The following is a 13,547-nucleotide window of genomic DNA, read 5'->3' as shown; positions in this document are numbered from 1 at the left end:
CGATTCCCCACATGGGCACAATGTGTGAAACCCATTTCTGGTGTCCCCCGCCATGATATTGCTGGAATATTGCTAAAAGCGGCGTAAAACTAAACTCAGTCAGTCAGTCAGTCAGTACCTGTCGGTGTGAAGAACTGACAAATCCTCCCATCTATTGGAGGTCACATCAGATGGACAGTGTGGTCTCTGAGTGTCCATCTTTACCAGCCAATCAAGAGGACAATGTGTGGATGCTGTCTGTAATAATTCAGCTTCATGCCTTTACTCATTGCTACAGAAACCTCTGACATAACAAAAGAAAGCCTACACAGATATTCCCTTACGTTGATGGTATAGATGGGTTTAGATGCTATAGTGCAGGAAACATCATCCTGAAGATGACATCCACACCATCAGTGTAGTGGGACCTATTGCGTTGTGCATCTGCAGAGCTCCAGATAAGATTTAGCTCATGTGGGTACTGTACCCACTATTTTTTTGGAGTGGGTCTTATGAATGTTGAGTGGGTATTTCATTTTCCGTTACCCACTGCATTCAAATATGTGCGTATTTCAGTCATTTTACTCACCTAAGTATTATGTAACTGAGTAAGTTTACTAAGCAGGTATGTTCTGCCTTATGTCATACCTAATCAAAACCAACTTTAATATAATGGAAATGATTTCATAAAACAATCACTCATCCTATACTGACAGTACAACACTTGTCCTATACTAACAGTACAACTTGATAGCACTCCATGTCTTTTTCATTACGAAAGCGATTTTTATAAATATATTCCGTACGCATTTGTTTTAAACTTTTTGCATATCTAACAGTTTAAATGCGTAATTCGTACGCAACAATTATTTTTCAATGCGTAATTGGAAATTTTCTATGCGTATTTTACCCGGATATGCAGCTTATCTGGGCCCCTGCATCTGTATGTTTGTTTTTAAGATACGAAAATCGAATCTCTGAAAGTTTCACCTGGTCATACATAGAAAAAGGAAGCCTGACACTGATTTAGGATTTAGATTACCTCATCAACTCTTGTTGAGTATTGGTGTAACAGATTTCAGTTAGGCACTATACCTGATACATGTCTTCTGTACATACAGATGCATCAGGTCACGTCAAATTCTGGCACTACACGTCCGGTAAATGTCTTCACACCATCAATGAGATCCGCCAGGTCTTGGCTCTGGCCCTCAACCCTGACGGAACGCACTTCCTCACCGCCGGAGCAGACCCTGAAATACACCTGTATGATATCGAGACCAAGAAACTGAAGAAAACATTTGAACCCAGGTAACATTGCCTTTCATTAAATCTGGTTTAAAACATTATTGTTGCCTATGATGATCAGTTGTTTGACAGCACCCGTTGTTGTGTGGCCTCCTCACAGAAGTAAACTTTGAACTTTGAACTTTCCACACACTGGTACCTGACACTGAACACAGCAATATATTACCTGTAGGGCGATGGTCTGCAAATAGTCCTGTTTGACCCATACAATCCAGTGATTGACATTTTGAGCAAAGATCCAAACCGTGGTTTAAATCTGGCCACAACAGCAGTATTTCAACCATTTACTGCCACTGATTATTTCTACAAATATATTTACAACAAAATTTCTCACACAATATACTACTACAATACTGGACAAACTTTCCATTTCATTCGAAGAGGGTCATAAACTTGATTCTGAAATGGGTACCAGTTTTCTATTCTCTATTTTACCAACCTTTTTTTTAATCAGTTTTCAACCAACTTTTGTATCCATACACTATGTATGCTAAGAAGTTGGTACAAATACACTGTGAAGAAAGTAGATCCAAATCACTGCTCTCTGTAAATGTCTCCTTCTCAGAGACAGTTAGACAATGAAGCTGAAACTTCACGTTTGTTCCATCAAATGTTGACACCTGAAATTGTTAAAGACCTTGAAGACAGTTTTTCAATATGGCCAGCATGGCAGCCATATTGGAAATGTATTTAAGGCCATTGTATGTATGACTTTTACTTAGTGTTATGGAACGTTTCAGTGATGCTCGAGACATTATGGATGGCCATCGGTTCCGAGTATTTGCTGCCCAATTCAACCCTAATCAACCGGACCTGTTTATCACTGGTGGATGGGACGATACCGTTCAGGTAGGTTGACTGCATAGACGCCATTGGCCTCATGGACAGGCTAAGGTTTGATAGAGTTTGCAGGTTTGAAATAAATCTATTTTTTCACTTGTCCTTGAGAAATGATATGCTGTAAAGTTGTAATGCACCTGATGGCCAAACTAGGTTGTTGATATGAAATGTCACTAGTTAATCCCTAATGTTACTAGTCTTTGACTAGCAGACTGGCAAGAGTCGCAACTGCATTGGCACACATTTTAGTAGTTAAGGTGCCAATTGGCAACACTCAAGAAAATCCTGGCTGAAGCACTGCAAGTGGCAAGTTAAACTTTGTGCTGCAAGGCTTGAGATGATGATGGAGAAGTTGTTCATGCTGCATCAAGCTCAGACTGGATGTTTGCTATTATAGATTCTTGTTGCATGTTTCAGTATTGGGATGTGAGAGTTCCACATGGCCATGCCGTCAAGTAAGTCGTGTTATCCAAGAAAATCACTCCCATCAATCAGTGAGTGCACCACTAGCCTGCCATCTGTCTGCCCAACAGTTTATCTACCAGCACAACCCTCCTACAACTGATCAATCCACACATGAAACTTCCAGCTGTGAATCTATGCCCATACCAAACAGCCCATCTTCTAAACCATCTAACAACCGATCCATCCACCTTCCTGAACCTCCCAAATTCAATCCGTCCACTTCCTCAACGTTCTAACAACCAGTCCAGCCATCTACACAACTATCCTACGGACAGGCCATCTATATAACTATCGAAACACTAATTCATTGATCTACCCAACGATTGAACAACTAATCCATCCATCTATCATTGTATCATCATGCAACTACCCCATCAACAATTCCATCTGTTCATTAACCCAGTCATCCTTCAAACCATCCACCTCACCCCACATACCCATCAACCAGACCATCCACCCCACATACCCATCAACCAGACCATCCACCTCACCTCACATACCCATCAACGTCGACCATCCATCCTCACCTCACATACCCATCCATCAACCAGACAATCCACCTCACCTCACATACCCATCAACCACCATCAACACCTCACCTCTCACATACCAATCAACCAATCCATCACCTCACCCCACATACCCATCAACCAGACCATCCACCTCACCTCACATACCCATCAACCAGACCATCCACCTCGCCCCACATTCCCATCAACAAATCCATCCACCTCACCCCACATACCCATCAACCAATCCATCCATCTCACCTCACATACCCATCAACCAATCCATCCACCTCACCTCACATACACATCAACCAGACCATCCACCTCACCCCACATACCCATCAACCAATCCATCCATCTCACCTCACATACCCATCAACCAGACCATCCACCTCACCTCACATACCCATCAACCAATCCATCACCTCACCCCACATACCTATCAACCAATCCATCCACCTCACCTCACATACCCATCAACAAGACCATCCACCTCACCCCACATACCCATCAACCAATCCATCCACCTCACCCCACATACCCATCAACCAGACCATCCACTCACCCCCACATACCCATCAACCAGACCATCCACCTCACCTCACATACCCATCAACCGACCATCCACCTCACCTCACATACCCATCAACCAGACAATCCACCTCACCTCACATACCCATCAACCAGACCATCCACCTCACCTCACATACCAATCAACCAATCCATCACCTCACCCCACATACCCATCAACCAGACCATCCACCTCACCTCACATACCCATCAACCAGACCATCCACCTCGCCCCACATTCCCATCAACAAATCCATCCACCTCACCCCACATACCCATCAACCAATCCATCCATCTCACCTCACATACCCATCAACCAATCCATCTACCTCACCTCACATACACATCAACCAGACCATCCACCTCACCCCACATACCCATCAACCAATCCATCCATCTCACCTCACATACCCATCAACCAGACCATCCACCTCACCCCACATACCCATCAACCAATCCATCCACCTCACCCCACATACCTATCAACCAATCCATCCACCTCACCTCACCTCACCCATCAACCAGACCATCCACCTCACCCATCTACATACCCATCCAACTCACCCCCAATACCCATCCACCTCACCCACATACCCCATCAACCAGTCCATCCACCTCACCCCACATACCCATCAATCAATCCATCCACCTCAACCAACATACCCATCAACCAATCCATCCACCTCACCCCACATACCAAATATCAACCAGTTGGTCCATCCATCTCAGGACTGGTCACTCGAGTCAATATCATGTGTCTGGGTGGACCATCCACCTCACCCCACATACCCATCAACCTATCAAACCAGCTTAAGTCTGGGCTAGTACAATACCTATCACCAATACACGCATCACCTCGCATTCATATGAGCGAAATGTTCTCAAAGCACAACGTTAAACCCATCACATCAATCAACCAGACTCATCCACCTCTACCCCACATACCTATCAATCAATCCAACTAATCCATCCATCCATCACCTCACATACCCATCAACCAATCCATCCATCTCACTCTCATTATGCCCATCCATCCTCCACCTCTCCTCACATACCCATCAATCAATCCATCCACCTCACCTCACATACCCATCAACCAGACCATCCACCTCACCTCACATACCCATCAACCAGACCATCCACCTCACCTCACATTCCCATCAACCGACCATCCACCTCACCTCACATACCTATCAACCAATCCATCCACCTCACCTCACATACCCATCAACCAATCCATCCACCTCCAAATACCCATCAACCAGACCATCCACCTCACCTCACATACCCATCAACCAGACCATCCACCTCACCTCACCCATTAACCAATCCATCCAACTCACCTCACATACCCATCTACCAATCCATCCACCTCACCCCACATACCCATCAACCAGACCATCCACCTCACCCCACATACCCATCAACCACTCCATCCACCTCACCCCACATACCCATCAACCAGACCATCCACCTCACCTCACCTCACATACCCATCAACCAGACCCGATTTCTGTGATGTAGTGAGTTAGAGCGAAGGTCATGGGTTCGATCCCCACCGGCCATACCAAAAGACATTCAAATATGGTACTTGTTGGTCCTGCTCTGGCGGCATTAATGGGTACAACAAGGACTGGTCGTTCTCGAGTCATTATAATGTGTCTGAGGGGGGTATTCATGTTTCACTGCAGCGTGGTATCTCAGTGGGCTAGCACTATCAAACCAGCTTAAGTCTGGGCTAGTACAAGCAGCCAGCACACATGCATACTGATGCATGCTGCCATATGAGCTAAATATTCTCAAGCACAACGTTAAACCCAATTTCACATCACATCAAGCCAAACCATCCACCTCACCCCACATACCCATCAATCAATCCATCCATCCCACATACCCATCAACCAATCCATCACCTCACCCTACATACCTATCAACCAATCCATCCATCTCACCTCACATGCCCATCAACCAATCCATCCACCTCACCTCACATACCCATCAATCAATCCATACCCATCACATCATCAACCCATCCATCCTCACCTCACATACCCATCAATCAGACCATCCACTCACCTCACATTTCCATCAACCCTACTCCACCTCATCATTTCACATACCATCAACCAATCCATCCACCTCACCTCACATACCCATCAACCAATCCATCCCACCCTAAATACCCATCAACCAGACCATCCACCTCACCTCACATACCCATCAACCAGACCATCCACCTCACCTCACCCATTAACCAATCCATCCAACTCAATCTCACATACCCATCTACCAATCCATCCACCTCACCCCACATACCCATCAACCAGACCATCCACTCTCACCCCACATACCTATCAACCACTCCATCCACCTCACCCCACATACCCATCAACCAGACCATCCTCTCACCTCACATACCTATCAACCAGACCGACCGTGGCCTCTGTGATGTAGTTGTTAGAAGCGGAAGGTCGTGGGTTCGATCCCGAGCCACGGCGTCATACCAAAAAGACATTCAAATATGGTACTTGTTGGGTCCTGCCTCATGCGGCATTAATGGGGTACAACAAGGACTGGTCGGGTTTCGAGTCAATATAATGTGTCTGAGTGGGGGGTATTCATGCTTCACTGCAGTTGCAGTATCTCAGTGGGCTAGCACTATCAAACCAGCTTAAGTCTGGGCTAGTACAAGCAGCTGCACATACACATACACTGCGATGCATCGCTGTCATATGAGCGTAAATATTCTCAAGCACAACGTTAAACCCAATTTTCACATCACATCAACCAGACCATCCACTCTCACCCCACATACCCATCAATCAATCCATCCACCCCACATACCTATCAACCAATCCATCACCTCACCCCACATACCCATCAACCAATCCATCCATCTCACCTCACATGCCCATCAACCAATCCATCCATCTCACCTCACATGCCCATCAATCAATCCATCCACCTCACCTCACATACCCATCAACCTTGGACCATCCACCTCACCTCACATACCCATCAACCAGACCATCCACCTCACCTCACATTCCCATCAACCGACCATCCACCTCACCTCACATACCCATCAACCAATCCATCCACCTCACCTCACATACCCATCAACCAATCCATCCACCCCAAATACCCATCAACCAGACCATCCACCTCACCTCACATACCCATCAACCAGACCATCCACCTCACCTCACCCATTAACCAATCCATCCAACTCACCTCACATACCCATCTACCAATCCATCCACCTCACCCCACATACCCATCAACCAGACCATCCACCTCACCCCACATACCCATCAACCACTCCATCCACCTCACCCCACATACCCATCAACCAGACCATCCACCTCACCTCACCTCACATACCCATCAACCAGACCGACCGCCTCTGTGATGTAGTGGTTAGAGCGGAAGGTCGTGGGTTCGATCCCCGACCGCGTCATACCAAAAGACATTCAAATATGGTACTTGTTGGTCCCTGCCTGGCGTTCGGCATTAATGGGTACAACAAGGACTGGTCGGCTCGGAGTCAATATAATGTGTCTGAGTGGGGGTATTCATGCTTCACTGCAGCGTGGTATCTCAGTGGGCTAGCACTATCAAACCAGCTTAAGTCTGGGCTAGTACAAGCAGCCGCACATACACATGCACACGCATGCACGTCGTCATATGAGCGAAATATTCTCAAGCACAACGTTAAACCCAATTTCACATCACATCAACCAGACCATCCACCTCACCCCACATACCCATCAATCAATCCATCCACCCCACATACCCATCAACCAATCCATCACCTCACCCCACATACCCATCAACCAATCCATCCATCTCACCTCACATGCCCATCAACCAATCCATCCACCTCACCTCACATACCCATCAATCAATCCATCCACCTCACCTCACATACCCATCAACCAGACCATCCACCTCACCTCACATACCCATCAACCAGACCATCCACCTCACCTCACATTCCCATCAACCGACCATCCACCTCACCTCACATACCCATCAACCAATCCATCCACCTCACCTCACATACCCATCAACCAATCCATCCACCCCAAATACCCATCAACCAGACCATCCACCTCACCTCACATACCCATCAACCAGACCATCCACCTCACCTCACCCATTAACCAATCCATCCAACTCACCTCACATACCCATCTACCAATCCATCCACCTCACCCCACATACCCATCAACCAGACCATCCACCTCACCCCACATACCCATCAACCACTCCATCCACCTCACCCCACATACCCATCAACCAGACCATCCACCTCACCTCACCTCACATACCCATCAACCAGACCGACCGCCTCTGTGATGTAGTGGTTAGAGCGGAAGGTCATGGGTTCGATCCCCGATCATGGCATACCAAAAGACATTCAAATGTGGTACTTTGTTGGTTCCTGCTCATGCTGCATTAATGGGTACAACAAGGACTGGTCGGGCTTCGAGTCAATATAATGTGTCTGAGTGGGGGTATTCATGCTTTCACTGCAGCGTGGTATCTCAGTGGGCTAGTACTATCAAACCAGCTAAGTTCAAGCTAGTACAAGTAGCCGACATACATATACACACGCATGTATCGCTGGCCTATATGAGAGAAATATTTCAAGCACAACGTTAAAACCTAATTTCACATCACATCAACCAGACCATCCACTCTACCACATACCTATCAATCAATCCATCCACCCCACATATCCATCAACCAATCCATCACCTCACCCCACATACCTATCAACCAATCCATCCATCTCACCTCACATGCCTATCAACCAATCCATCCACTTACCTCACATACCTATCAATCAATCCATCCACCTACCTCACATACCTATCAACCACACCATCCACTCTCACTCTCACATACCTATCAACAAGACTATCCACTCTACTCTCACATATTCTATCAACTCTACTATCCACTTTCTACCTCACATACCTATCAACCAATCTATCCACCTCACTCTCACATACCTATCAACCAATCCATCCACCCTAAATACCTATCAACCAGACCATCCATTTCACCTCACATACCCATCAACCAGACCATCTTACATTTCACCTCACCTATTAACCAATCCATCCTACTCACCTCACATACCCATCTACCAATCCATCCACCTCACCCTACATACCTATCAACCAGACTATCCACCTCACCCCACATACCCATCAACTACTCTATCCACCTCTACCCCACATACCTATCAACCTAGACCATCCACTTACCTCACCTCTCAAATACCTATCAACCAGACCGACCATTGCTCTGTGATGTAGTGGTTAGAGCGGAAGGTCATGGGTTCGGGATCCTCACCGCGCCATACTAAAAAGGCATTCAAATGTGGTACTTGTTGGTCTCCCTGCCTGGCTGCATTAATGGGTACAATAAGGACTGGTCGTTTTGGAGTCAATATAATGTGTCTGAGTGGGGGTATTCATGCTTCACTGCAGTGGTATTCTCAGTGGGCTAGCACTATCAAACCAGCTTAAGTCAAGGCTAGTACAAGCAGCTGCATATACACATACACACGCATGCACGTCTGCTATATGAGCGTAAATATTTCAAGCACAACGTTAAACCCAATTTCACATCACATCAACTAGACTATCCACTCTCACTCCTACATACCTATCAATCAATCCATCCACTCCTACATACCTATCAACCAATCTTATCACCTCACCCCATATACCTATCAACCAATCCATCCATCTCTACCTCACATGCCCATCAACCAATCCATCCACCTCACTTCTCACATACCTATCAATCAATCCATCCACTTACCTCACATACCTATCAACCAGACCATCCACCTCAATTTCACATACCCATCAACTAGACCATCCACTCACCTCACATTCCTAATATCAACCTACTCTATCCACTTTCTACCTCACATACCTATCACAACTAATCCATCCACCTCCTCTCACATACCCATCAACCAATCCATCCAATTTCAATTCAAATACCCATCAACCAGACCATCCACCTTTCACCTCACATACCCATCAACCAGACCATTCCACTCACCTCACCTATTAACCAATCCATCCAACTCACTCTCACATACCCATCTACTAATCCATCCACCTTACCCCACATACCTATCAACTAGACTCATCCACTTACACCTCATATACCTATCAACTACTTCCATCCACTCTCACCCTACATACCTATCAACCAGACTCCATCCAATTTCACTCTACCTCACATACCTATCAAATTTCGTTGGGATGTAGTGTTAGAGTGAAGGTCGGGTTCATCTCTATCCGCTACTATACAAAAAGATATTCAAATATGGTACTTTGTTGGTCCCTGCCTTGGCGCCATGCACTACTGGTACAACAAGGACTGGTTGCTCGGAGTCATATAATGTGTCTGAGGGGGTATTCATGTTTTCACTGCAGCGTGGTATCTCAGTGGGCTAGCACTATCAAACCAGCTAAGTCTCATAGTACAAGTAGCCAGATATACACATATACACATGCATGCACGCCTGCCATATGAGCGTAAATATTCTCAAGCACAACGTTAAACCCAATTTCACATCACATCAACCAGACCATCCACCTCACCTACATATACCTATCAATCAATCCATCCACCCCACATACCCATCAACCAATCCTATCACCTCACCCCACATACCTATCAACCAATCCATCCATCTCTATTTCTCACATGCCTATCAACCAATCCATCTTCACCTCTACCTCACATACCCATCAATCAATCCATCCACCTCAACTCACATACCTATCAACCAGACCATCCACTCCTCACCTCACATACCTATCAACCAGACCTATCCACCTCACCTCACATTCTCCCATCAACCTAATCTCATCCACTCACCTCACATACCCATCAACCAATCCATCCACCTCACCTCACATACCTATCAACCAATCCATCCACCCCAAATACCTATATCAACTAGACCATCCATTTCACCTCTCACATACCTATCAACCAGACCATCCACCTCCTACCTCACCCATTAACCAATCCATCCAACTCACCTCACATACCCATCTACCAATCCATCCACCTCACCCCACATACCTATCAACCAGACCATCCACCTTCTCACCCCACATACCCATCAACCACTCCATCCACCTCACCCCACATACCCATCAACCAGACCATCCACCTTACCTCACATACCCATCAACCAGACCGACCGCCTCTGTGATGTAGTTGGTTAGAGCGGAAGGTCGTGGGTTCGATCCTCCACCGCCATACCAAAAGACATTCAAATATGGTACTTTGTTGGTCCTGCCTGGCGCTGCATTAATGGGTACAACAAGGACTGGTCGCTCGGAGTCAATATAATGTGTCTGGAGTGGGGTATTCATGCTTCACTGCAGCTGGTATCTCAGTGGGCTAGCACTATCAAACCAGCTTAAGTCTAAGTACAAGTACAAGCAGCCGCATACACATACACACGATGCATCGCTGGCCATATGAGCTAAATATTCTCAAGCACAACGTTAAACCCTACTTACATCACATCAACCAGGCCATCCACCTCACCCTACATACCCATCAATCAATCCATCCACCCCACATACCCATCAACCAATCCATCACTCTACCCCACATACCTATCAACCAATCCATCCACTTTCACCTCACATACCCATCAACCAGACCATCCACTCCCACCTCACATACCCATCAACCAGACAATCCACCTCACCTCACATACCCATCAACCAATCCATCCACCTCAACCTCACATACCCATCAACCAGACCATCCACCTCATTTCACATACCCATCAACCATACCATCCACTCTCACCTACCTATCAACATATCCACCCATCAACTTACCATCCACCTCACCTCACATACCCATCAACCAGAATCCATCCATCCAACTTCAATTCTACACCTCACATACCTATCAACCAATCCATCCACCTAAATACCCATCAACTAGACCATCCACCTCACCTCACATACCTATCAACCAGACCATCCACTTTCTCACCTCACCCATTAACCAATCTATCCAATCTCACCTCACATACCCATCTACCAATCCATCCACCTCACCCCACATACCTATCAACCAGACCATCCACTTCACTTTTCACATACCTATCAACCAGACAATCCACTCTCACCCCACATACCCATCAACCAATCCATCCACCTGACCTCACATACCCATCAACCAGACCATCCATTCCTATCTCACTCATACCATCAACCAGATCATATCAACTCACCCCACATACCCAACAACCAATACATCCACTCTCACCCCACATACCCAACAACCAGACCATCCACCTCACCCTCCACATACCCATCAACCAATCCATCACCTCACCCCACATACCCATTACCCAATCCATCACCTCACCCCACATACCCATCAACCAATCCATCACTTCACCCCACATACCTATCAACCAATCCATCCACTCTCACCTCACATACCCATCAACCAGACCATCCACTTCTACCCCACATACCTATCAACCACTCCATCCACCTCACCCCACATACCCATCAACCAGACCATCCACTCACTCACATACCTATCAACCAGACATTCCACATTTCTAGTGATGTAGTGTTAGAGCGGAAGGTCGTGGGTTCGGGATCCTAATCACTGGCTATAACAAAAGACATTCAAATATGGTACTTGTTGGTCCTGCCTGGGCTGCATTAATGGGTACAACAAGGACTGGTCGGGCTCGAGTCAATATAATGTGTCTGGAGTGGGGGTATTCATGCTTCACTGCAGTGTGGTATCTCAGTGGGCTAGCACTATCAAACCAGCTTAAATCTGGGCTAGTACAAGCAGCCGCACATACACATGCACATGCATGCACGTCGTCATATGAGCGAAATATTCTCAAGCACAACGTTAAACCCAATTTCACATCACATCAACCAGACCATCCACTCACCCCACATACCCATCAATCAATCCATCCACCCCACATACCTATCAACCAATCCATCACCTCACCCCACATACCCATCAACCAGACCATCCACCTCACCTCACATTCCCATCAACCGACCATCCACCTCACCTCACATACCCATCAACCAATCCATCCACCTCACCTCACATACCCATCAACCAATCCATCCACCCCAAATACCCATCAACCAGACCATCCACCTCACTCCACATACCCATCAACCAGACCATTCACCTCACTCCACATACCCATCAACCAATCCATCACCTCACCCCACATACCCATCAACCGGACCATCCACCTCACCCTACATACCCATCACCCAATCCATCACCTCACCCCACATACCCATCAACAAATCCATCATCTCACCCCACATACCCATCAACCAGACCATCCACCTCACCCCACATACCCATCAACCAGACCATCCACCTCACTCCACGTACCCATCAAACCGACCATCCACCTCACCCCACCTACCCATCAACCAGACCATCCACCTCACCTCACATACCCATCAACCAATCCATCCACCTCACCTCACATACCCATCAACCAGACCATCCACCTCGCCCCACATACCCATCAACCAGTCCATCCACCTCACCCCACATGCCCATCAACCAATCCATCCACCTCACCTCACATACCCATCAACCGACCATCCACCTCACCTCACATACCCATCAACCAATCCATCACCTCACCCCACATACCCATCAACAAATCCATCATCTCACCCCACATACCCATCAACCAGACCATCCACCTCACCTCACATACCCATCAACCAGACCATCCACCTCATCTCACCTACCCATCAACCAGACCATCCACCTCACCTCACATACCCGTTA

General features: G+C 46.8%; 1 protein-coding gene across 1 annotated transcript in view; it reads left to right on the top strand.

Annotated features, from left to right (window-relative positions):
* Positions 1 to 13,547, top strand: part of LOC124253151 (WD repeat-containing protein 5-like) — a 44,639-nt gene that overhangs the window by 21,466 nt on the left and 9,626 nt on the right. Inside the window, exons 4-6 of the mRNA XM_046686869.1 lie at positions 1,101 to 1,290; positions 2,028 to 2,136; positions 2,545 to 2,582. Of these exons, the coding sequence (XP_046542825.1) occupies positions 1,101 to 1,290; positions 2,028 to 2,136; positions 2,545 to 2,582 (337 nt within the window). The remainder of the gene's footprint in view (positions 1 to 1,100; positions 1,291 to 2,027; positions 2,137 to 2,544; positions 2,583 to 13,547) is intronic.

Source organism: Haliotis rubra, unplaced genomic scaffold (genome assembly GCF_003918875.1).
Source record: "Haliotis rubra isolate DU_JTF1 unplaced genomic scaffold, ASM391887v1 Scf532, whole genome shotgun sequence".
Lineage (NCBI taxonomy): Eukaryota > Metazoa > Mollusca > Gastropoda > Lepetellida > Haliotidae > Haliotis > Haliotis rubra.
The sequence above is the reverse complement of the archived record's forward strand: the minus strand, read 5'-3'. Positions and strand labels throughout refer to the sequence as shown.